This window comes from Antechinus flavipes, chromosome 3 (assembly GCF_016432865.1).
Source record: "Antechinus flavipes isolate AdamAnt ecotype Samford, QLD, Australia chromosome 3, AdamAnt_v2, whole genome shotgun sequence".
Classification (NCBI taxonomy): Eukaryota; Metazoa; Chordata; class Mammalia; order Dasyuromorphia; family Dasyuridae; genus Antechinus; species Antechinus flavipes.
The window spans coordinates 524,907,927-524,933,992 of NC_067400.1; the positions used below are offsets into that span (position 1 = coordinate 524,907,927).

Genomic DNA, 26,066 nt, shown 5'->3' on the forward strand with positions numbered 1-26,066 from the left:
GTTACAAAGCCTGGTTCTCTCATTTTACAGATGAGGAAACTGAGGCACAACTGGCACACTGACATAACCATTCTGGAAGCCAGCACCCGGACCACCAGATTCTGTCTCAATCCAGCCCTTTTCCAACATCATCTCACAGGACCAACTTTGCAGACACAAAATTGATTTGGGGACACCTGGACTCTCATGATCACAGTTCAATTCCTTTAATTTTCCAGGTGAGGAAACTGAGGCTCTATGAAGTTAACCGATTCGCTCAGTTTCTCCCAGGTAGACTAAGGACAGGGCTCAGTCTCAAACACAACTTTTCCTACTTCAAAATTCTTTCACTTACACCATGATTTCAAAAATTCCGTGACTTGGAGTGAAAACTTGCAAATGTTTCTGGGAAGACCAGCAGCTAAGCCAGTGGCTTTTGTAGCCCGCTGGTTACTGGGCAGCGTTTCTTGGCAACAAACACTGACTTCTAAGTTGTCATGGCATTTCACTACCCCACGATCGCAGGATGCTCCTAGCCCGGGAACTTTTAATGAAGAGTTTGGGGCTGGAGTTTCAGCTGGTGCAACTTTTTTTTTTCCTTTAAAAAAAATCAATCGATCCAACCCATTCAAAACCCAAAGGGGCTCCTTGGAATCAGGACAGAGTCCCCAAATTCAGCCCTAGGACACGACGGGAGGAGTTGAAGAAGTTGCAGGGCTTAGACAGCAGGCAAGCAAGACCCCTCATAAACACACCACATGGCAAATCATAAATGCAAGCTAACGCACCATTGTCTCCACTTCTCATGCAAAATCCCCCCTCCCGCCCCGTACCTTGCAGGAGGACAAAGAAAGAACAAAGTTAGGACGAGAAAGAGAGTGACTTACCATTGGCAGGGACACAGAGGTTTGCGGAGCCACTTTTAACTAAGAATGAATTAGGGACAAACTCTTCCTCAGAGTCAGAGTCCTGGGTTGGCTGGGCCACACCGTTGCCTAGCAACCTCCTCTGGCTCTCATTGGCCGGTGGGGAAGGGGGAGGGGAAGGGGACTGCTCAATAGGGGTTGATGAAGCAGATGAACAATGCAAGGGACGACCTGCGGACCACAAGCACAAACACAGACAGAAAAATAAAATACTTTTAAGGAACACACGGGAGGTTTGGGGTAGGGGTTGGGGGATGGGGACGAGAGCGGGGGAATCAAGGTAAAACATGCATCAACGACACAGGAACTTATAAAAGGAGATGTACCGCACATATTGGGGTCTGTGCTCATTTGCTTACAGGGGAACGGCTGTGCAGGCTCTGCAGAAGTTGCAAAGCAAGCACCTTTGAAGCAGAGTAAGTTTATGCACATACTCGAAGTTTGGGGAGAAGGGCGCTGCAGAGTCCGCGTGCAAACTAGGCAGAACTCGGGAGCCTCAGAATCACGTGGTAAAATGCTTAGTGACTAGTACCATTTATTTTCCCGTAATCTAGATCTAAAATCTAATTCTTAAATCTGACAGACTTAAAAGCAAGATTCTGGGCCTGAGGGTCGCCATCTGCATAATGAAGGGTTTGGACTAAACTTTATCTAATGTTTCTTCCCCGTCTTAACCTTCTCTGTTCCATAAGGTCCCCCTAACTCGAAGATAGTATGATCTGAGCTCCCTCCCCCTCTCTAATATTCTGCTTTTAAACTCACAATTTATGCTCTAAGTTCTTTCCTAGCTCTAACAATATAACATCATTCTAAAGCATTCTATGTTCTGAAATCCCTCCTAACCCTGACAGTATGTGTTCTAAGATCGTTCCCCACTCTAACGTTCTATGTCCAAGAGTCCTTCAGCTTTAATGTCCTATGTCCAGGGATTCCTCCCAGCTCTAAAGTTCTATGTCCAGAGGTCCTTCCCAGCTGTAATGTTCTATGTCCACGGGTCCCTCCCAGCTCTAACATTGTGTCCCTCCCTGCACTAGCATTGTGTTCTAATATCTCTTCCAGCACTAAGATTGTAAATTCTAATGTACCTTCTATCTCTAACATTCTTTTTTCTCCCTAATGTCTCTTCCTCCTCTTCATTTTTATTTGAAGGTTCATTCCATCTCTAATACTCTATGATTCTGTGACCAAACCCCTCACTCTTTTAGGATGCCCAATTTAAAGGCAGCACTTAGAGGTACAGATAGAAAACCCTGCAATTTATAACCAAGGCTGGCATTCCGATATGTGCAATACATCTCCCAAAACAGGACATAAGCACAGACATATAAAAAAGTTACATAGTACAAAGACAATGCATACTGTCTGACAGTGAGGGCTTAGTTATTTATGCCCCCTTCTGAAATACTGATTTGTTTTGTTTAAATTCAATGAACTGAATCCAGATTTTGACAAGACTTGACTATAGAAAATTTAACACATTGTGGTATTCAACAAATTTGGCAGGTGGGGGAAAAGGAATAGGGACAATATGAGAGGGAGGGGAAAGAATAAGAATACCAGCAGCTGTTGAATATTTAGAGATTTGTGTGTGTGTGTGTGTGTGTGTGTGTGTGTGTGTGTGTGTGTGTGTGTGTGGTTAACTCAACCTTTAGCTCCAATTGAGTTCACAGTCACCAAATGTTACCAGATTGTACATAGGACACATCATTCCTATGTCATCTTCCTAACCCAGCCATACCACAACCTGTCTTTCAGAGAGGATGCATGACATATTGGACTTGCATTGAGAAAAATCTAAGATCAAGGCTTAACTCTGGCATTTAATAGCTGCATGATGTTGGCCAAGTTGCTCATGCCCTCTGAATCTTTTGTTTGTTTGTTTGTCTGTAAAATAGGGATAAATGATAATTGCACTACCTACCACACTGGACTATTGTGAGGAAAATTCTTTGTGAAACAGAAAATGTGGGATACTATTAAAAATATGAATAATTCCAGAATCACCAAATACAGAGCAATGAAACTTAAATTTTCCCAGACTGCCTCTTATGTTCAAGACCCTGGATTTCATAGAGAGAATTAAAAGATAAAGAGGACAGAGTCCCCTGCTCACATGGAGTTTATCATCTATTGGAGATGTTCATAAATATTTATATGCATGAAGATTTGTATGAACTGACAGAATGAAGTGAGCAGAATCAGGAGACAATTAATACTCTAACAACAATTTAACCATTTTGAAAGAAGTAATCAATTAATGATTCCAAGGTATTAATGATGAAGAATGTTACCACCTACTTCATGACACAGGAGAGATATAGACTCAATATATAGGATGAGATATACAGCTTTTTTTTTTTTGACTATGGCCAATAGAGAAATTTGTTTTGTTTGGCTATGCACATTTGTTATGTCATTTTAAAAAAAATTTCAGTGGAGAAGGGTGAAAGGAAGAAAAATAAATGCTTGATAAATGAAAAAAAATTATATGTGGATGTATTCCACCAAATGTTTTCAGTGTTTTTTTTTTTTGTTTTTTTCAAAAACAGTGTTTGATGAAGTAGCATTGTGGGACATGATATCATTACAATATGTAATGATTCAGGAAACTATTTAAGTGCTTATTCTATACATAGCACCATGTTTATCACTGAAGATAGAATGTTATTACCTATGTCCAGCCCTCAAACAGTCTATGATCTAATGGAGAGGAAGCACAAATATACAAATTAAAATGATTCAAGGGAGATTTAGAGAAATTTTAAAATGAAGACCAGGCAAATTATAAGAAACATCTCAGGAGACATTATTTTCAGTTGGGGGTGTTGGCGGAAAACTCACACAATGTATAAAGGATATTTTTATTATTAATTGATAAAAAGTTTCTAATTTCTAGGCAAGTGAATACTATGGTCAGAACTCATAAATTTAGTAAATGGATTAGAAGAGAGTTGTTAACTAGAAGTTAATGAGTTTGCATAGGTTATATAATAGTTCAGGCAAAATGTATTAAGATCTTGATCTGGTAATAGCAAAAGAAGCAGAAGAACATTTAAATGATGTAAAGACCCTCCACCAGCAGGAGACTGGTTATCTTGGGATGCAGAATGAGAATAAAGGCTAGGCTTGATATGACAATGGTAATTTTTAGAGTGGAAAGAAATAAATGGGTGAAATGGATGGTCTGAAAGGTTTTGAGGATAACCATCAGATTGATTGAAGAGATGGAGAAACTAGATCAAAGAGAAGAAGATAAATGAAAGTTTACAAAAAGAATCTATTATCAGTTCATCTTTCTATAGAAAGGCAGCCTCTGTGTATGAAAAAGGAGAACTGAGAGACAAGAGATTCAAATTTAATCCATTTCTTATTTCTTATTATCTGTGTAAACTTGGACAACTCAACCCTTCTCTCTAAAATGGAGGTAGTAATAGTACCTACATCCTAGGATGAGGATCAATTGAGATAGTATATATCAAGTGCTATATAAATTATATAATTTAGTAATAGTGATAGTGTAGTGATAGTGTAGTGGTAGTAGTAGTAGTAGTAGTAGTAGTAGTAGTAGTAATAATAGTAGTACTAGTACTACTAGTAATAATAGTGATGGTGGTAGTAGCAACAGCAGTAGCAGTAGTAATAGTAGACGAGGTCCTTACATTTTTTATGTCATAGGCCATTTTGGCAGACTGGTAAAGCTTGTGGATTGCTTCTCAGAATCACATATTTAATGCAGAAATTAAAATACATGGCATCACAAAGCAAACCAATTATACAGAAATATAGGTATCAAAAAATAAGTCATAGGTTCCACATTAAGATCCTTGAGGACAATGAGTGAGTCATTTTTGTTTGTTATGCCCAGTGCCTGAGGCTGTGTGGATTAGTAGTTAGAGAGCATGAATCCTGATCAGAAAGTTCTACCTCTGATCACTTCTGGCTGTGTGATCCTAAGCAAACTGATTAACCTCTCACTATCCCTAGGCAGCTCTCTGCAGATGCCAATCTAAATTGGTAAAGGGAGTTTTCTTATTGGAAATTCACTATATTAATGGTATCACAGAGTTCCAGGGGAAAGGGAAACCTTATTGCCTAGCATAAGGCAGTCATTTAACAAATTCTTGTTGACTGAGATCAATTAAGAATTCAACCCCCATCCCTCATGTAATAGATGTGAGGAAAATAGATTCAGAAAAGGTAGGTAAATTATATCAGGTCATTTAACAACTCTGAGTCTCAAGTTCCACATCTGTAAAATGAACACAGTAATAATTGCCATATTTATTATCTTAGGTGCTTTGCTAAAATTCATGTGGTTTTTTTTTAAGGCCACCTACATGTGAGTTGTTATTCTTGTAAACTTTAAGTTCCATTAGTGCAGGAACTAAATCTTAACTGAATCTTGCATCTGTCCAGGTTGTAGCTCAGATTTCTCCTTGCATCTTTAAAGACAAACAAACTGCTACAATCATAGCAAAATTTGTTGCAGTCAAATTCGTAGTGCAAGGGTAACCATTCCCTATTCACCTAGGGGCTACTAAGGCTCAGCTGTTCAGCTGGGTCATGCAGCTGGTGAGTGTCACAGCAGGGACTCAAACCCAGTCTTCCGGATGCACCACCACAGGGACTCTCTCTGAGAGAACCAAAAGGAGACATCTCAGCCAGAGCACATGGTGAAGGTGGGTGGAAGGAGGAGTGGGAGTCGAGCATGAATTTCTAGTTACTCTGGCTCATCCAAAAATGATGTGTAGAATGAGATATATTTTGGAGGGAAAGTTTACAAAACAAAACCCAAACAACCAAAATAAAGTAGACAAAATGGGATTTGGACATATTGGGTTAAATGAATCACAAGTGGATCCTGAGTTTTCAGACTGTAAGAATGAAAGATATGAAAATCTGCTTAAATTGCTTTATACTCGACTAAAACAACATTAGAGATTAGCTAGACCAACTTTCATTGGGATCCAGCACAAACATTTTCTTTAAAACATGGCCCACAAGTGCTCATCTGGACCCAGCTCAGTTAGTTCCCAAGGGAGGCTCATGGCCACCACAGCAGCTCTCTGCATTATTGGATGGCCTTAATTCTTAGTAACTTCTTCACTGGCCACAGACTCACAGGACTTCAGAGCTGGAAGGGTTCTGGAGGATTTCCAGTCTTCCCCATATCTGAACTGGAATCCTCTCCACAAAACAGTACTGACCAGTCTGCTCGAAGATTCCTAGTGATGGAGAATCTATTGCCTCTGAACATACCAATTTGCAAAAGCTCTAAGTGTTGGGTAGTTATTTCTGACATTGAGCTTAATCTATCTCTTGGCACATTCTTCATCCTCCTATAGCTATCGTTACTAATTCTGTCCTTTGGGGCCAACTATAAGTCTAAAACTCTTCTTCCATGTAGCCCTTCAAATACATTAAGAAAGAGATTCCTGTCCCCCTCCCTTTTCTCCCCTAAGTTTTCTCTTCTATAGACTAAAGGCTTAGGTTTCCAAGTAGCTTCTCTGTTCTGACTTTTGGAACAAGAGAGTAAATCTAATTAACCCTCCTTTTTATACCATTAATCCTTTCAATATTTGAACAAAATAATCATAATAATATCATTAATCATTAATAAAATAATAACTATATGTGATACAGCTAGCTATTATGATGAAATACAAAGAAAACTGAAATATAGAAAAACTTCCTATACCTATGTTGTTGCTGTTTAGTCCCATCTGATTCTCTGTGCCCAATTTAGGGCAGAGATATACTGGAACAGTTTGACATTTCCTTCTTTTGCTCATTTTATAGATGAGGAAACTGAGGCAAACAGAATGAAGTGACTTGTAAATATCTGAAGTTAGATTTGAACTCAAGAAGATGAGTTCCTGATTCCAAACCCAGTGTTCCATCCACTGAGCTGCCTATTATCTAGCAAAGATTGGTGAAGTACTTTACAAAAAAATATTCCATTTGATTCCCATATCAATTCTGGGAAGTAGGGGCTATTATTATCCTAATTTTACATGTGAAGAAACTGAATTGGAGAGAAATAAAATGTCTTGCCCAAGATCACACAACTAAAAAATGTCTGAGGTTAGATTTGAACTGATTCCAAGTCTAGTACTCTATCCATTGAGACTTCTATTAAGATTAAATAGCGGGTTGATCTTTGACAAGCAACATCCAATTGATTTTCACTTACAATGAGATATGGCAATATCTGTAGTTTCTTATGGTACCAATGTTACGAGTATTGCTAATACAAATGTAATTTATTGCCTACATTCATAATTGAAAGAGATGCTAAATTTCAGTTAGTTTGGTGAAAATAAGTGGCTCCCCCCACCATCAACCCCTTGAAATCCATCCCAAGGCTCACTTTAACCAGCCCTGCTTTAATTCCTGATAGTCAACATTTAAAAGTGTGTTCTCCTTCTAAAATTTTTTATTCTAATATTCTGAGTCATGAAAATCATTTCAAGTTTAAACATTTGTTATTTTCATATACCCTTTGGATCACAGTTCCTTCTACCTTGGACGTTGCATGGTCTAAGATCTCTTCCAACTCAAAGGATCTAAAAGAACTACATACAAGACTTCAACCATAAAATGGATCTTTAAAGTCTCTTGTAGTTCACAAGGTCTATAAGAACAATATACAAAACTCCAACTATATAATGGATCCATGACAGCTTAAGTTTGGGGGGAGGAGGAGGAAAGAATAAGAAAAGAAAGGCTAAATGGCAGTCTCCTCAGGCTCCCTTAACATAAGTAAACCTTTTCCCATCTGTTAAATCCTATGGGCCAAACTTAGCTATTCAGGCAGCTCCCACTAAGTCAACTTGAGTTGACAGTGGGTATTTTCAGAGTAGACTCAAGCTATTTGTCTCTATGACTTATACTGGGAAATGCTCTCCAGAAACCAACCTGTAGTAAATTGCTCACACTATATTTCAACCCAGTTTCATTTGACTTTCCTCCTCCCACCTTTTGGGGCTTTAAAAATTTTTCCCTCCTGACTGTATCCCCCCCTTCACAGTAACTAAGTCCCCTTCTCTCAAATGCCTGAGAAAAGTAGCTGTTTAAACACACATACATATATACACATAAACTATGTTTCTGTATGTGAATTCTTTCAGGTCACAGAGCCTGTGATGAACATACTCATTTCTTTGGATTATATATAGATATATAAACATGCATATGAACATATATCTATACATATTAATCAATTTCCAAATATTTATTAGTTGTTTATAACATACTTAGTACTGTGTGTTCTGTCTTAGAACTACAAAGGCAATAATGAAATAGTCCTTGCTCTAAAGGAGCAAGTGTGTGTGCGTGTGTGTGTGTGTATGTAAGGGAATCAGGATATAAAATGTCATCTATATAAAATACACATGAGGCAATGTTGGAGGAGGGGTCCTAGCAGCCAAAGAGAATAAGGAAAGGTCTTATGTAAGAGCTTTGATCTTGAATAAATTTAAGATTCCAAGAGATGGAGTTAAGGAGAAAGTTTACCCTAGTCTTTGAGGACTTGTATAAAGACATGGAAACTCTCATCATCTGTGAGGAGTTGAAAATGTAAAAAGAGAGGCAGCCTGGTATCTCTGTGTAGAAAGAGTCTGAAGTCAGGAGGATCTGAATCCAAATCCGGCCTCAGACCTCATTAACTATGTGATCCTGGGCAAGTCATTTAATCTGTGTTTCCCTTAATTGACTGGAGAAGGAAATGGCAAATTATTCCTGTAGTTTGCCAAGAAAACTTTATGAACAGTATTGACATGCTATGGTTTGTGGGTCATGAAGAGTTGGACACTACTGAACAACATCCTTCATCCATATACATATATTCATATATATGTGGTGTCTACCATCCATCTCTCACATGATCAGAATTCTTTACAATTTACAAAATGCTTTACTCACAAGGTAAGCAATAATGATGTTAATGATGATGATAATCATAATGTTTGTAAGCTCCATGTGAGCAGAAATTGTCTTTTAGTCTCTTTTGAGTATCCTCAGTAGTTATCTCAGTTATTGGAACATCATAAACATTTAATTAATGTGTATCAATTGATTAATAATAATATTAATGATAACAGCTGGAGAGACATTATGATATAGTAGACTGAATCCCAATCCTGGAGTCAACCCTTATCATGTCAAAGATGAGGGAACTGAAACCTAAAAACATAATAAGTAGCAGAGATAGAATCTGGAGCGAGGTTCAATGATTCTAATTTTAGTGATCTTATTAACTTCATCTTAGAAATGAGGAAAATGAGGATCTGAGGGTTGGAGTGACTTATCAAGATCATGGAGTCTGCACTCAAATTCAAGTCTTCAGCTTGCTGATCTGGCATACTCTTTCTACTACATCAGAATGCATTTCTATATTTTGGGTCTTTTCCATTAAACTGTCTAAATCCCCCAATATGGTGATTTGGAAAGGGGTATGCTAGCTAGATTAATTACAAATTACTCATAAATGTGAATGAGCAGAGACTGAAATTTATGGTAGACCTTTGACAATTGACAGTCACAATATGGCTAGTTCAACAGGAAGTCTAGGCCTTGTCCTGAGAGTTGATTAAGAAAGCCGTCTCTTAACAGCTGTTTTCAAAGTCATATAATATTTCCTGAAGTTTCACCCAGGATTTTTTTTTTAAACTTCATGTTATTTTTCCTGTTGAACTTACAGCTGCACAGCTCCAGAAGAAAGAGGACACATGCGGATTTCCTAGACATCACTTGGATTCAGATTGCTTAGTGAGGAGACCCAAAGTCTACTGGGGAGGGGGGAAAGTAAAAAAAAAAAATCTCAGGGACACATAGGGGACTAATAAGAAAAGGAAGGCATAGTTCAATGGGATGAGCATCGGATTTGGAGGCAAACAAGGTTGCCTCTAATGTGTGGCCTTAATTTCACTCATACTCTTATGTAAAATGAGGGAATTGCCCTATTTCATCTTTAAGGAACCTTGCAGTTAGTTTCTGCAATGGAAAAACAATGGAAAAGACTGAATTTAATGGACTTTTTATAAGGCTGGATATGGACGGAAAGATTATTAATAAGGTCTTAAGAACAGAATCATGACATGTTCCCTTCTAAGGAAGAGAAAAGGACTTAAAAACTTAAAGTATCTGAGCAGAAAGGACCTTAGCTTATATTAAGACATGGAACATAAAATGTTGGAGTGGAAGAGAACCAATAATGCAGCCAGTTAGAACAGGAAAAGATCTCAGAACATGTTGCACATAGAACAGACAGATTACTGGAGTTGGAAAAGGCATTGCATTTTCAGAGAACACAGAACACAGAAGGGTGTCTTTGGAGGAGACCTTAAAACATAGAGAATTAGAACATCAAAACATATTAGGTTTGGAAGGGACCTCAAGACATAGACTATGAAAATGTAGAACAGAGCCAGTTAGACTAGATGGGACCTTAGAACAAAATGTTTGAACATGGAATATGGGATGTTAGAGCTAAAAGAGAAGCATTTAAGATGATGAATGTTAGAAGTAGAACATAATTCAGAATGTTGGGATACAGAATACGATATGGTACAGTTAAATGGGTCCTTAGAATACTATGTTTGAATAAAATAAAGAACTGGGAGGAACTTCAGGGACTAGGAAGGGCCTCAAAATGTAAAATGTCAAAACACAGACATTAGAGTGAGGGGAGATCTCAGAACAAAATGTAAAATTATAGATCATAGAAGGTTGGAATTGGAAAGGTTCTTAGATCATTCAATGTCAGAGTTGGAAGAGAGGTTAGGCAGCATTTAATCCAATGCACCAATTTTCCTGAGGAGGGACCTAAGGTGCAGAAAGAGAAAATGACTCGACATCTTCATTGAAGGTTTTCAAGTGATAGCTGAATGCATTGAGAAGTGTGGCAAGAGTTGGAGTGGACAACGTCAGAAGTCCTTTCCGGGTCTAGGATAATACAAGATAATATTAGCTAATGGCAAAGTCTCTACTAGGCCAAAATCTTGTGGTTCAGTCCTATTCTTACTACCAAGTGGAGCTCTATCTCTAATTCTAATGAAGAAAAAGAGACTCATTATTTAAAATATAATAACAAAAGCCAACCATGAAGGAAAGCAAAGGGGAAAAAAAAGGAAAAAAAAAGAATCTACTTGGATTGAAATGGCCATGTGCTGTTAGCAGTTTATAGTAAATACCCCCTTTTCCATAAATAATGTGATTATAAACAATTCTCATCATGTGAGCAAATTTATCCAGCTTCTTCTTGCTTGTGGCATATTTATGCATGGCAGTTTAAAAGTTTTCAAGGAAATGCAAGCCTAATTAGGAATTCAGCTTTCCAGAGATTGTTTTGCCTTTTCTTAGATGAGGAGTACAAAGAAGAAGGCAATCATCGAAGATGATGAGTTGGCATAGAAAAGGCCCTTGGTGATGAAATCTATCCGAAGCCAGAGGAGGTGAAGTTCCCGTGGGGGAATTCCATACAAAGCTGGGGGAGAAAGAACATTTGTTTTTGCCCTGAAACCCAGACTATTCAGAAAATATGAATTTACTGGCACTTTGAAAAAGGCCAATTTGTTGAAGAAACAGTTATGGAATGGTAGAAATAGTTTTGACCCGGGAGGCAGGAGACTTGAATTCTATCCTGGCCCTCCCTGTCATTGGTTTGGGGACTAGAGGGAAAAAAAACATTACTCTCTCTTTCTGGGGCTCAGTTTCCCTCTTTATAAAATCCAGGACATGGACTAGATAAATTCTAAGTTATCGATCATTTGTGACACTGTAGAAGAGTTAAGAAATGGAGGGATTGATTCTCGTTGTTCCACTAACTTCCCCTCATTGTGCCTCAGTTTCTTCATGTACAAAATGAGGAAGAGCTAGATTAAATCTAGGATCAAATGAGATAATATCTGTAAAGTGCAGAGCTTAGTACCTGGAATAAAGTGGATACTTAATAAATGCTTATTCTCTTCTTTTCCCTTCAAATATGCCTCCCAGCTCTAATAATCGATGATTGTGTTCCCTTCTGTCTCCTCACTTAGTACTTTCCTATATCTTTGTACATTTGTTGTTATCATTGTGGCTCTCTGTGACTTCATTGGGGTTTTCTTGACTAAGGCACTGGGTTTGCCATTTTCTTCTCCAGCTCATTTTACAGATGAGGAAACTGAGGCAAAGGATGTTAAATGACTTGCCCAGGGTCACACAGCTAGTAAATGTCTGAGGCTTTGAACTCAGTTCTTCTTGCCCCCAGAGTTGGTGCTCTATCCACTATATCATCTACCTGACCCTTTGTGTATACAGTGTTTATCATATTCTTTTTTGCAGAATGGGAGAGTGCTGGTCTTGGAGTATGCAGTAATGCTATTGATGAATAACATCAAGTGCTCACTGTAATGTCACAAAATCATCATTGAGCCGTGCACAATTTAATAGGTATTCTGCCCATTGTACACTTTGACAAATGTTTAAATGAATTACAATGGAAAGATGTGCCCCCTTTGAAATGTTTTCTAAGGTCTATTCTAGCTTCAGTGTTTCTTTCAGTTCTGACAATCTATATTCTAAAGTCACTGTAATGCTGACATTGTAAACTGTAAAGTTTGCTCTAATTCTGTCATTCCTGATTCCATATATTTATGACTAAGGGCAGCTAGATTGTTCAACACATGTAGGATTGAGCTTAGAATAAGGAAGACTCATCTTCATCTCCTGAAATGATTCTGCAACAGCATATTTAATGCCTTGTCCATCCAACCAGACTAGATTGTGAGCTCAAAGACAAGGGTCATCTTACATGTATGTGTATCCCTGCCACATCTTGCACATAGTAGGTCTTCAACTATCTTTTGCTTGATCAAGGTAGAGATACCAAACTTTAAGAGAGGGGAATAAATTTCCACTTTTTGCTCACCTCCTGAATTTTTTCAACCCCAAACTTCTATAGGATGACCTAGACATAGCTGTCCTACCTCTGATCACAGAATTACGAAACACTGGGATTGGAAAAGATTTTGGTGGCCATTTACCTCGATGTTTACCTGAAAACAATTCAGTTTACAGTATGTTCAATTTACACGTCATCTAGCCTTTGCCTAAAGATTTCTAATACACTGGTCTATTTCATTTTTTGAAAATTCTAATTGTTAGAATTTTTTCCCCTCATACTAAGTGTAAATTTATGTCCCTTGTAACTTCTTCTACCCATTGCTTCTAGTTCTGTTTTCATGGGTTAAGCAGAGAAAATCTTTTCTCTCTAACATATAATGACTTTTCATAAACTCAAGGGGGAGAAGGGCTAGCATGTCCTCCCTAAATCCTTTTTTTAAATCAGGCTTAACATTCCCAGTTCCTTCTACAATTCTAATTTCTTATGTATCATGGACTTGAGACTCATCACCATTCTGGTTGCTGTCCTCTGGACATTCCTTCTTAAAATGTGGTACCCAGAAAAAGTTCTTATCACTCTTGTTGTCCTCTTCTGAACCAACTCAGATTTGTCAATATTCTTCCTCAAATGTAGTTGTAGAATTGAACAGGAGTGGTCCGTCTAAGGCAGAACTGAGCAAGACTTTCATCTCCTTTCTTTTGAATGCTATGACTTGATGGAGCCAGGACTAGAATTAACTTTTTTTTTTTTTTTGGATATCCTGTCACTCTATTGATGCAGAATGTGTTTGTAACTAAACTCCTCTTTTCACATTAATAATTGCTTGGCCATTCTTTTCTCTTCCCTACTCTTGCTCTCAAGTTTCTATCCTGTATTTGTCCAGTTGAATTTTTAAATCCAAATGTAGCAATTTTTTTTTCCCACTCTATTAAAATTTACCTTGTTAAATTTGCCCCACAATCCCAGTGTGTTATGATCTTTGGGGATGATGAATCTGCCATGTTACATCTTAACAATTCTGTCCATCCTTTCCAATCTAGTGTTCTGGACAAGAATACAATGAGGAAATGGAGGGTTTTTTTATTTGTTTTTGTCTATGATGGAGCCACTAATACATATATCATTGTCAAGACTCAAATTCAGTTTTCTGATTCCAAGTTTATCTATGACTCTCTCACTTTACCAGGAAACTTATGTAATTTTAAATAGTTAATGAAAATGAGAACCTTTAACAAAACTATATGGTAGGGATGATTGCTCTAAATTTTTGCTGTCACCAAAATCAAAATATTAGTAATTAAGAAGGATGAGATATATTATCCATGAGACCTGAGCAGGTAATTCCCTATTCTGGTCTCAGTTTCCTCCTTTGTAAAATGAGGCATTTAGAAATAATTTCTAAGGCCCTATCTAACAACTTTAAATCTATACTCTTGTGATGGGTTTATATTTCTGAGACAAAAGCTCATTCCAAATTCTAAACCAAGGAACCCTGAACTAGTGCCCCAAGGGACTTTGGAGTTTGTTCACTGCTGGCAAAACGTGACTTCCTGATTTTAGAAGAGGAAAGAGTTTTTTTTTTAATGTATTAAAAATCCTCCAGCGGCTCTGGATAGAACCTGAAAAAAGCAGTATTTAGATGATTTAAGCACAGATGCGTCAAGCTCATATGGGTTAGATTTCCCATCGATTTCACATGGTTTTTTTTACAAACGAAAGGAACATAAAAATTGCCCAGAGGGCATGAGACGCATTTGGGGTTTTATCAAACCCCAAGCATGAGAAAGGCAGCTTGGGAGACTCTGCGAACCTAAACTGCAGCTGGGATGGCCCGTCCCTGGCACATGACACACGATGTGTGTGGGGGTGTTTAATAATTTCCAGCTGTGACTTTCATGTACTTGTGCCTAAGATGCCACGGCGTGTATTAGGAAGGTAAGTCTTGCAATGCCAGGAGAATCCAATGTCCCACCTTTAATATCTTAGGAGGACTTGCTGGAGATGGAGAAGAGAAGAGAGTTGGAAGGTGTGACTGTCCCATGTAGTTCAACCTATACATGAAAGCAGGAGATACTGGCAAAAGCCAATTATTAAATTTTAATGTGAGCATTTACATCTTGGAAATCAGTAAATACTGCAAGTCAGAGTTGATAATTTTGTTGACTGTTGTGATTTAAGAAAGTGACGAAGAAAAGGTTAAGAATGTAGCTTTAAACTTTAAAGTATATTCTTATAGGTTTGCATATATTTTTTTCCAGAAAACCAGTTGTTAAATTTTACCAGCACACCACTGCATGAAAGGAATCCTCACTACAATGTCTCCAACAAGCCACCATGGAAATATTACTGGAGAGCTTTCAAGGAGGAAAAGTCTACAGTTTCCTGTGTGAGCTTATTACACTTTGGGATAGCTCTGTTATTAAGTTACAATGATTAAGACTATGATTAGATATTAAGTTATGATGATTAAAATTATTAAGATTATGATGATCAAATATGGACCCTATTCTGATGAGAATTATCTTTAGTAAGGGGGAATATTAGACATAAGCAAATTTGTAGTATTATATAATAAATACATGATAATTAAAAACTGTTTCATTAGATTATAAACTTAGCGCTAGAAGGAATCTTTGAAGTTATCTTTTCTTCTTTTCTAAGTTTTCATGATCAGTTTTCACTAGGTACTGGATATCCTCTCTCACACCCTGAAATCTCTACCTCTGTAACCCAGTAACAGAATAATTCAGAGACTCACTCCTCTCTGATCCTCTTGACCATCCTGTCAATGCTCCTTAAAGGGGACTCACTACCTGCCCAGATTCTTTTCATGCTAGACTTTAAGATCTGCCTGGCTTTTCTATCTGCCGTGGAGTTGAGCCTTCCTAAATGCATATCTTCCCCAAGTAGAATGAGATTTCCCTGAGAACAGGGACTCTTGATTTCCTATCTCTAATGTAGGGACTTACTAGGTCACCATTGTGGAGTCTACATCAACCAGCAGAGATCATGGATGTTCCTCACTTTATTAGGTAGACTTTCTGTATTGCTGTACCTTGAGTACCCAGGGCTATCCTTTTTTTTCTGTAAAGAGGCACCAGAAAACAGCTTTAATATTAATTAGGAAGGGAATAAGCATATATAATACTATCTGTCAGATACTATGCAAAGTGCTTTACAAATATTATCTTATTTGATCATTACAATGACTCTTGTATATAGATGCTATTATCCCCATTTTGTAGTGAGGAAACTAAGGCAAACAGAAATCAAATGACATTCCTCGGATCACAGCTAGTATGTGTATGAGGCCACATTTGAACCCATGATTCCAGACACAGCTCTCTATCTACTGCAACATCAATTGCTTCTGGTGTAAATAACAATTATCCTCCAAATAAGAAATCAATATGTTATATTGAGAGGGAAGAATAAATAAAATTTAATCCAATAAACATTTATTGAGTGTATTTTACAAATAAGGCTCTGGAGATATATGGAAACAAAACAGACCCTGCTCTCAGGAATCTTGAATTTTATATGGGTACAAGTACCTAAATAATAATGATAGAAGCAAGAATGGGATCCAGTAATGATCACAGGATTATACATTTAGAGCCTGCAGGGTCCTTAGAAATTATTCCAAATCCTCTTATTTTACACAAAAAGAAACTGAGGTATAGAGAGGGAAAAAATGCAAAGAGCACGTCTCATCAAAAATGCTGCCTCTGCCAGATACTCCTATATTGATCAAAAATGGAAAAAATCCCCCCTAGTCTTTATCAAAGAGAACTCAGAGAATGCATTGCAATATAGGCCATCTAGTTTAGGCATTCAGCCCTTCATTTGGGCAAGCACTACTGAGTCATGATATTCATAGGAATTTTAGAACAGCAAGTGATCTTAGACATTTCAGTTACCCCCTTATTTTATAAAATGGGAAACAGGTTCTCAGAAAGATCATTTGAATTGCTCCACATCACAAGTTAGTATAGGTCTTCCAATTATGTGTCTTCCCTCCCCAGATGGTAAGCACAAAGTCAACAGAACCCCATAAAAACAGAAAAATTGTTTCTAGATATCTTTTTGCTTTTACTTCTACCTCTCCAGAAAATTATTAATCACCAATAGTCTACTTTTCTTTTGGGATCTTATACCTGCTGATGTTCAAAGCATTTGAGATGCTCATGTTGGAAACTTGGTTAAAAGTCAAGGAAGATTGACCTTCTCTCGTGGATATTATCTAACAAATGGCCATCCATTTCCTGCATGAAAATCTTTAATGAGGGGGAACTCACCACCTACCAAGGCAGCCCATTTTACTTTCAGAGACCTTTAATGTTGAGAAGTTATTTCTTATGTCAAGCTTGTATGTTGCCCCTTTGCAATCTTCTTTCCACTTTCCCCTCACAACCACTGTCCTTTGGAGTCAAGTCAACTAACTTTATCTCTGTTCCATGAGGTAGTCTTTCAGATACTTGGAGGAAACTATCATGTTCTCTTCTTCGGACTAAAGATTTCCCTATCCCCAGTTCTTTCAATTAGTTCTTATATACAATCACAGAAGGCAGCCAATTGGCCTGAGAAATGAGGGCTAGACCTGGAATCAGGAAGACCTGAATTCAGATGTAGTCTGAAACACTTAATAAGTACAAATCTGCTAACTTCTCTCTGCCTCGGCTTCCACACCTGTAAAATGGGGATTATCACAACACCTATTCTAGTATTATTTATGAGGTAATATGTATAAGTAATGTTGAGATAATATGTATAGTGTTTTGCATAACATAAAGTGCTATTATTAGGCAGCTAGGTGGTACAATGGAGAGAACATTAGGCTTAAATGAGAAAGACCCATCTTCCTGAGTTCAAATCCAGTCTTAGACACTAATGGGCTATGTGATTCTAGATAAGTCAATCCTGCTTGCCTCAGTTCCTCATCTATAGAATGAGCTGGAGAAGGAAATGACAACTACTCTAGTATTTCTGCCAAGAGAAGTCCAAATGAAGTCATGAAGAATAGAACACGATTGAAATGACCAAACAACATCATCACCATTTTTGTTGTTATTATAATATAACATCGACTCAAGACTTTTTACCATTCTGGCTGCCCTCCTCTGGATAGTCTCTGGAATATCAATCAAGCTTTCGTACCCACAACACAATGTTTCAATTGTGATCTGAGTTTATTCCTAGAAGCTATGGCTCTCTGAATACAACTCAAGATGACATTAGCTTGTTTAGCATGTCACTGACCCTTACTGGGCCAGCAGTCCCTTACGAATTCCAGATTTTTTTCAGGTAAATTTGTATCAAACAATATCTAACCCATCTTATACTACTTGACTTTATGAATGCAAGATTATGGTTTTATATTTATCCCAATTAAATTTCATCATAAGAGATTTATTTTGGTGTTTTACCAGGGATGTCAAGTCTAATAGAAATGGATCCCTATGGGCTTGATAGTGACTTAGAAAATCACAGGTTAACATCATCTATGTTGTTTTATATGTTTATTTATTTACTTAAAAACATTTTCCAATTACATTTTAATCTGGTTCAGCCATTCTGGGAATTTTTCAGCCATTTTCCCTGCGTGGGTTGTGATTTTGTCACCTCTCTTCTAGCCTGTCAAGATCTATTTGGATCCTGACTCTGCCATCCAAATGTGTTAGCCATTCCTTTCAGCTTTGTGTCACCCACAAATTTGATAAGTGGGTCATCTATATTAAAGAAGAATGAATCAAGTACAGGTCCCTAGGGCACTTTACTGGTGATCTCCTTCTAATAGGACATCACACTATTAATAATCCTTTGAGCCCATGTATTTAACCCGTCCCAAATCTATCTAATTAAATTAGCTTCCAGTCCATATCTTTTCACCTTTTCCAGAAGAGTAGCAAGAGATTGTGTTAAAAACTTTACTAAAATCTAGGTCAATATAGAATCAACAAATTCCCTTGATCTAACAACCTAGCAACCCTGTCAAAAAAAAGCAAGAAAGTAACTCTGGACAGATTTGTTCTTTCTGAAGCTGTGCTAGCTCTCTATGTTACCTCCTTCTTTTTCTTGACGTTTACTAGCCATCTTTTCACTATTATTTTCCAGAATTTTGTCAGGAATTCAAGTCAAGGTCATTGACCTATAGTTTGTAGACTTAATTGTCTTCCTTTTTTTTTTTTAAAGGAATATGAACATTTTCTCTTCTCCAATCCTATAGTTTGTTATAATCTTCTATTTATTATAATCTTTCAGATATCACTGACAAGTTTATTGTCAATTAATAATTTATTAAATGCCTATTATATGTCAATCAGTGTGCTAAAAGCTAGGTTTACAAAGAAAGGGTAAAAAAAATATTCCTTGTTCTCAAAGAGCTCACAGACATTAAACAAACAACCATGTACAAAACAAGATAGATATAAACTTATAAATTATATATATATATATAGGCATATACATATATACGTATATGATAAATTGGAGATAATCTCAGGAAGAATGCACTAAGGTTAAGGACTGGGAAAGGCTTCTTATGAAAGATAGCTGAGACTTGAAAAGAAGCTGAAAGGTAGAGATGAGGAAGGAGAAGAGTTTCAGACACAGGGAACAGACATTTTAAACGTCCAGATTAGAAGAATGGAGTTTTTTATTCAAGGAACAAGTTGGTGAGTGTCATAATGTGGTAAAGAACATGGGTAAGGCATAAGAAGGAAAGGGCCTAGATATGAAAGGCTTTCTAAGCCAAACTGAAGATTTTATACTTGATCCTGGAGGTAAAGGGGAAAAATTAGATTTGACTAAATAGGTGGATGAGGCGGAGTAGTATGTGTGTATGAGTGAGACATGGTCAAAACTCTGCTTAAGAAAAATCAAACTGATAGTTTTTCGGTAATCATACTCTCTAGTTAAGAGCTCTGCACAAAGAGAGAGGAGATTTGGATTTATATCTTAGTACCATCCTTTGCTAGTTATTTGACCTTGAACAATATTTTCTATTAGCCTAGACATCCTCACAAAGAGTCTTTTTTGTGGGAGGAGATAATCAGAGTTAAATGACTTGCACAGAGTCAGACAGCTCTTAAATGTCTGAGATTGGATTTGAACTCAGGGCCTGCCGATTCCAGGTGCTCTATCTACTGCACTACTTAGTAGTTCCCAAGATATCTTAAGAGCATCGGAACATAGATCTAGTCTAGAGTCAGAAGGGAACTTAAAGGTCATTTGATCCAAACCTCTGGTTTTACACATGGAAGAAGTGAGGTCCAGATAAGTATTTTGGCTAAGGTCACATAGGTAGCAAAGAGATCGAATTCAGATCTTCCTTGTTTAATTCCAGAATTTTTTCCACCTCACAAGAGTAGGTTAAGTAACATCTAATCCTAAATTCTGTATAAATGTGAACTCTACTGATTCTGGTAGTATCTTGTCCTTCCAAGGTGATGTGGCTCTCATTTAGCTAAAATGACAAGCATTTATTTGCTGTCCAAATAAAGGAAACTGGGTAGCAGCTATTTTTCTAAGAATGATCTCCATATTTTCTTTTCTGCATTCTGTTACTGATTTATTCCACAAAAGTTAATAGGCACCTACTGTGTACAAAGCTCGATGTTAGGAGCTGACAGAGATACAAAGTTTAGATGATAATTTAGTTTCTGACCTCATATTACTTATACAGTATGACAAAAACATAGATTGATATGCATTTGTCTATATAGAGAGAGAGAGAGATAGAAAGAGGTCAAAAAGAAACTTCAGCTGTTGACAGAACTATTCAGGAGAGCATCTTGCAATTATACCACATGCTAAAAATGGATAAAATGCCCATAAACTTTGACTTAAAGATGTCGCTGCTAAGCATATATTCCATGAAGGTCAAAGACAGAAAGATCCCAAAGATATCAGCATAGTTATAGCATTGTTTTTTTGTGATAGTAAAAAACAAGAAAGTAGATACTCATCAACCAGAGAAAAACTGAACAAATTGTGTTATATAAATGGAATGGAATACTATTTGTGGATCAATGAATATGAAGAATTTGGAGAAGCTGAGATTACTACGAACTGATACAGAATGAAGTAAGAAAAACCAGAAAAGCAACATAAGCAAAAAGTACAACAATATAAACCACAAAGAAATGGAATATTGTGTAAATTATAATGACCAAGCTTGGCTCTAAAGAAGAATTTTTAAAATGTGCCTTCCCTCTCATTCTTTGTAGAGATAGGAAATGGTGGGTGTAGAACATTGCTTTTAAAGTTAGACTTTGTTGAGACATTAATTAGTCATGCTGAATTCTCTTTTCCTTTTTTATTCTTTGTTACAAATACTAGTAGTGAGATATAGTCAGAAATAGTGATATAAAAACAAAATGACAATTTTAAAAAATAAAAGCAAATTTGAGCTATAGGTTTCACAAAGTTGAATTCTTAGCAGATATAGTGACTGATGATGGTTTGTGAAGGGCTTTCCTCCTGATAGCTTATGAATTTGTATAAGTAAGTAGTAAAAGATTTTCTCCAATTTATATTCATGATGGAGTTTATAGAGGCCAAAGTCTTGTTCAAGTTCATTCAGCTAAGAAGTCTCAAAGCCCCAACATTGAGTAGGATCTCCAAAGATGCCTTCTAGGCCACAAATAAATAGGAATCTCTGCTATAATACTGAACAAATGACTTTCCAACCTTTACTTGAAGATCTTTTCTTAAATAACTTTTTTTTTTATTTTCAAAATATATTTAAAGAAACTTTTCAATATTCACCCTCATAAAACCTTGTGTTCCCCAATTTTTTTCTCCTCCTTTCCCCCTACCAACTCCCCTAGACAGCAAATAATACAATATATGTTAAAGATGTTTGATTATTCTATACATATTTAAAGATTTTTAATAAGAAATAACATATTACTTCCAAAGGAAGTTCATTCTAGTTTTGTACAATTCTAATTACAAAGATGTTTTCCTTAAGTAGAACTAAAATGTACTCTCAATTTCTCAAACATTGTTCCTATTTATATTCTTTAGGGACAAAAATAACAAGCCTAATACATGAAGACAGCTATGATGAGTGTCTCCCCTCATTCCCTCCAAACAAAGCAACATTAAATTTCTACAGGCTATGTATTCTTGGATCCTTCAACCAAATGTTCATATGGCATAGCCTGAAGGCTCTTCACCATTCTGGGTACTATCTTATGGACACTCTCAAGTTTATTCAGATCCCTCTAAAATATGTTCTTAACTGAACATGATACTCTGCATTTAGTTTGACCAGAGCAGAAGGCAAGCAAGTGATCACGCCCCTCGTTATGGCTACTATCCTTTGACCTCAAGTTTATTACTTACAGATTTCACAAAGTGTCAGAACTCATGAAGAGACCCGAAAGGGCTGAGGGTTATAGGAGACTTTAGAGGTCATTTAATACATTCCTCTTACTCTTATTTTTTAATTTTATTTTTCAATTTTTAAAATTTCATTTAATTTTCATGTTTCATTTTATTTTTCAATTAGCCAGCATTTCTTTTCTCTTTTCTATCCAAATATAAAAGAAAAACATTCTTGTAACAAATATGCAACAGGAAGCAAAACGACTTTCCTTAATAGCCACGTCCAAAAATCTGAATCTGAAATCCATCACCTCTGTGTCAGGAGGTAACTTCCATAGATTGAAATGCATGCTTGGTCATTGCATTGAACAGAGATCATTCATCTTTCAAAGTAAGATTTGTCTTTGAAATATTAAGAACCACTTCATTTTACAGATGAAGGAGACCCATTGGTGTGAAGCATTTACATAGGGAGGATATAGCATAAGTGGGATTTGATTCCAAGTCCTGCGACTCCAAATATGGAGCTTTTTTCATTATACCAGTCTCCTTTAAGAAAAGCCTTCTGTGACCTGTTTGAAACCAGGAGTCTGGAGAGATGACTGGAGTGGAAATTAGAGGAGGTCTGGGGGCATTTAGTGGAACGTTCCTCTGCCCAGGGAGGCAATCTGGTTACCCAGCAACATGGTGAGGGCTCTTTCTGCCTGAGTGAGCCATTTCCTGGCCTTGACCCAGGGTCTCCCCCAGCCTCTCCCTCCCCTTCCCCCTGCCTCTCCTTCCCCTACCCCCACCCCCAGCCCAACTTCCTTAATAGGACTGTGGGCACCTGCCTGATATGATGTCATAAGGTGGCAGCCCTTGGCAGGCTTCCCATCCCCCAAAGCCACCTGTCAGATGCGGGGAGGGTCGGGATGGGGAGCAGGGAGGCGAGGAGAATCTGCACCACACCCATAGACATAGCCCTTCTGGACTGTTTCCTTCTCTCCCTGCCTGCTGCCAACTTTCCATTCCATTGCAAGTGTTGACTGTTTGACTCCAAGCCTGGGGCTTTTGTAATTGGTTTCTCAGAGGGACACATTCCCAGCAGAATGGATGGATCTCCCTGTCAGAAAGGATTTCCTGATACTCAGACTAAATTTCCCAGACCGTGTCATTCTTATTTGTACTGAGTAATGTCTTTCTTGCGGACTTCTCAGACCTCTAGGCTGTGCCTAAAAAGACTCCTTAGTTAGGGTCACTCCTTTGTCACAGGCTCCCAGAGCTCTAGGTCTGAATCCTGTTACTCACCTTTACAATAACCAATTTGGGGTCCTACAGATTTGGGTCCTGAGCATTCCTTAAGATCCAGTTTTTTTTTTTTTTGTTTTTTTTTTAACCCTCAGTACTCTAGCAGAGAATCCTGCACACAGTAAGTTCTTAATAACTCAACTGAAATAGATTTCATGCACATTTTAAAATGACTACTGTGTGCAGGTAGGCTAGGAGAGTAGATGAAATACTGAGTTCAAAGACAAGAAGATTGGGGTTCAATTCTCACTTCTGACACACTGACTGTGTGACCCTGGGCCCATTATTTAACTTCTCAACATTCTAAGGCTAAATAACATTCTAAATTGCATAAAAGTGCAGATTTGCATTGGCAGAGGGAGTTTTGTCAAATGGAAGCTCCTTGTTTCTGTAACATCACAGGTCCAGTGCCTAATCCCTATTCTCCCATGTGCAGAATACCCCATGAGGCCTTGGAGGAGATATAATACATGGATAAGACACAGACTGTGTCCTATTGTAGAACTTATATATTAGAAAAGAGTAGATAGGTACAGAGATGAAGAGGTTCTTATGGAATCACAAAATGTATCGTTAGACCCAAGGGAAAGATTGCTACTGTCAGCAACAATCAGGATAGAGGCCAATTAGGCATCCTAGAAGCCTGGTATAGTGGAGAAAGCATTGGCCTGGAAGGTGGGCTTGAGCTCTGAATTTTATCCCAGCTCTGCCACATAGCCGTGCAACACTGGACAAGATACTTGCCTCTCTAGTCCTCAGTTCTCTCAACAGAAAAACAAGCAGATGTCTTCTCAAATTGGGTAAATGGGGAGGAAACAAAGGAGAGGATTTAGAACTCAAAGTTTTAAAAACAAATGTTAAAAATGGTTTTTATGTGTAACTGGGGGAAATAAAATACTGAACAATTTTTTTTTTAAAGAAAAACAAGCAGAGACTGGTTTTGCAGTTTCCTTGGATTAGCTGAAATATGAAGTCATTTTCAACTTTAGCCTCCTTTTTGATCCTCAAATTCAATATCCCATAGTTTTCCAAGGCTCCTTCTAGCCCTAATATTTTATGTTCCAACATTTTGTGTCCTAGGTTCCCCATAGTTCTAACATTTCATGATAATCTCATATCTACTGCCCCATCTTAGGGCAGGTCCCTCCTTTTCCCCACTTCTCAGAGTTCTGCCATTCATTTAGAAGTTTGGGTTATTTCTTCCAGATGCACAAATTGGGGCATTTCCAAACCCAAACCCATTTACTTTATGTATATTTCCTCCCCCCTTTTTTTCTAACTTCTCAAAGATTCCTATTTTCTTTCTCTGTCCTCGCTGCCATACACATCCATCTGTAGATCCTGCAGGAAGATATGAAGGCAGAGGGCCAAGCCCAGGGGGACCCTCTTATAGCACACCCCTCAATTTGATTCTGGGTTCTCTGCTCTGTCCCTTAATTTTGTGGTGCCTTTGACATTCTTATTTCCATATGCCAGGGCTTCTATTCAAGCCTTTAGAGAGGGAAGCAGCTGGAGGAGGAAGGAAGAGACTTGATATTCCATGTAATATCTGTAGAAAGTTCTCTCTTTTTAATATCCCTAGTGCTTAGCAAAGTGCCTGGCAGATAGGCAGCCCAAGGAGTAGAGTGTTGAAACTGGATTTGATTTCAAATCTGGCTTCAGATGTTTGCTAATGTCACTTAACATGTCTGGCTTAGTGTTCCTATCAGGAAAATGGTGATAATAGCAACATATATCTCTTTGGGTTGTGAGGTCTGTCCCCAAAGAAGACAATCTCTGTCAAGTATTGTGGACCACAATTTTCTGACCCCTGATAAAAGGTTTTAAGGTTTAAGATTACTTTATAGATAACTAATTTTGAATCTCAGAGCCATCACAGACAGGTGCTATTATTTATCCCCATTATATAGCCAAGGAAATTAAGCCTTGTTCAGTGACTTGCCCAGTGAGTATCTGAGGCCAGATTGATTATAGCCTTCCGTCCATTGTGCCACATAGTTACTTCTAAAATCAGGATGTCATTGGTTAGGTAACTTATCCTAGTGTCTGAGGCTGATTTTAAATTCGAGTTTTCTAGACTACAAGGCCAGGGTTCTATTTACTATGCTCTCAAGCTGGATTATTTTTGGAGAATCAAAAGTGCTTTTAACAACCCTAAGCTGATATCGGAAACAAAACCCTGTCTCATCTATACCGGTATTCTTCTGGTAGTGAGATTATGGATATAGATGATCAACTAAACAGCATGCATTGATTAAGAGGGATTTGTTTATTGTTTTATAGCATTTTTACCTCAAGGACTTAATATATTAAATACCTGGAACACAGCAAGGGCTTAATAAATGCTTTCCCATTTATCCTTCATTCATGGAAGTCATAAGTGGGTTATAGCGTATTACCAATGGAGATTTATGTTCAAGGAATGGTGTAAAAGATATCCAGAACAAGGACGTGTGCTGATTACAGTGACAGATAACAGATGGACAGTCTAAGTAATGAACTGATAGCCATATCATGTTAAAAGACTTAAAGAGTAGTCAACATCACGTTGGGTCCCTCCACCCCCACAGCCCAGCCCAGAGGATTTATGGGAGGACATGTTCCAGAGTCACAAAGGGAGAATTGACAAGGATGGCATCTGGTCTACTCAGTGG

General features: G+C 37.6%; 1 protein-coding gene across 1 annotated transcript in view; it reads right to left on the minus strand.

Moving 5' to 3' along the window:
• Nucleotides 1-26,066, minus strand: part of TENM4 (teneurin transmembrane protein 4) — a 1,176,249-nt gene that overhangs the window by 446,615 nt on the left and 703,568 nt on the right. The window contains exon 6 of the mRNA XM_051987214.1: nucleotides 867-1,076. Within this exon, the coding sequence (XP_051843174.1) occupies nucleotides 867-1,076 (210 nt within the window). The remainder of the gene's footprint in view (nucleotides 1-866; nucleotides 1,077-26,066) is intronic.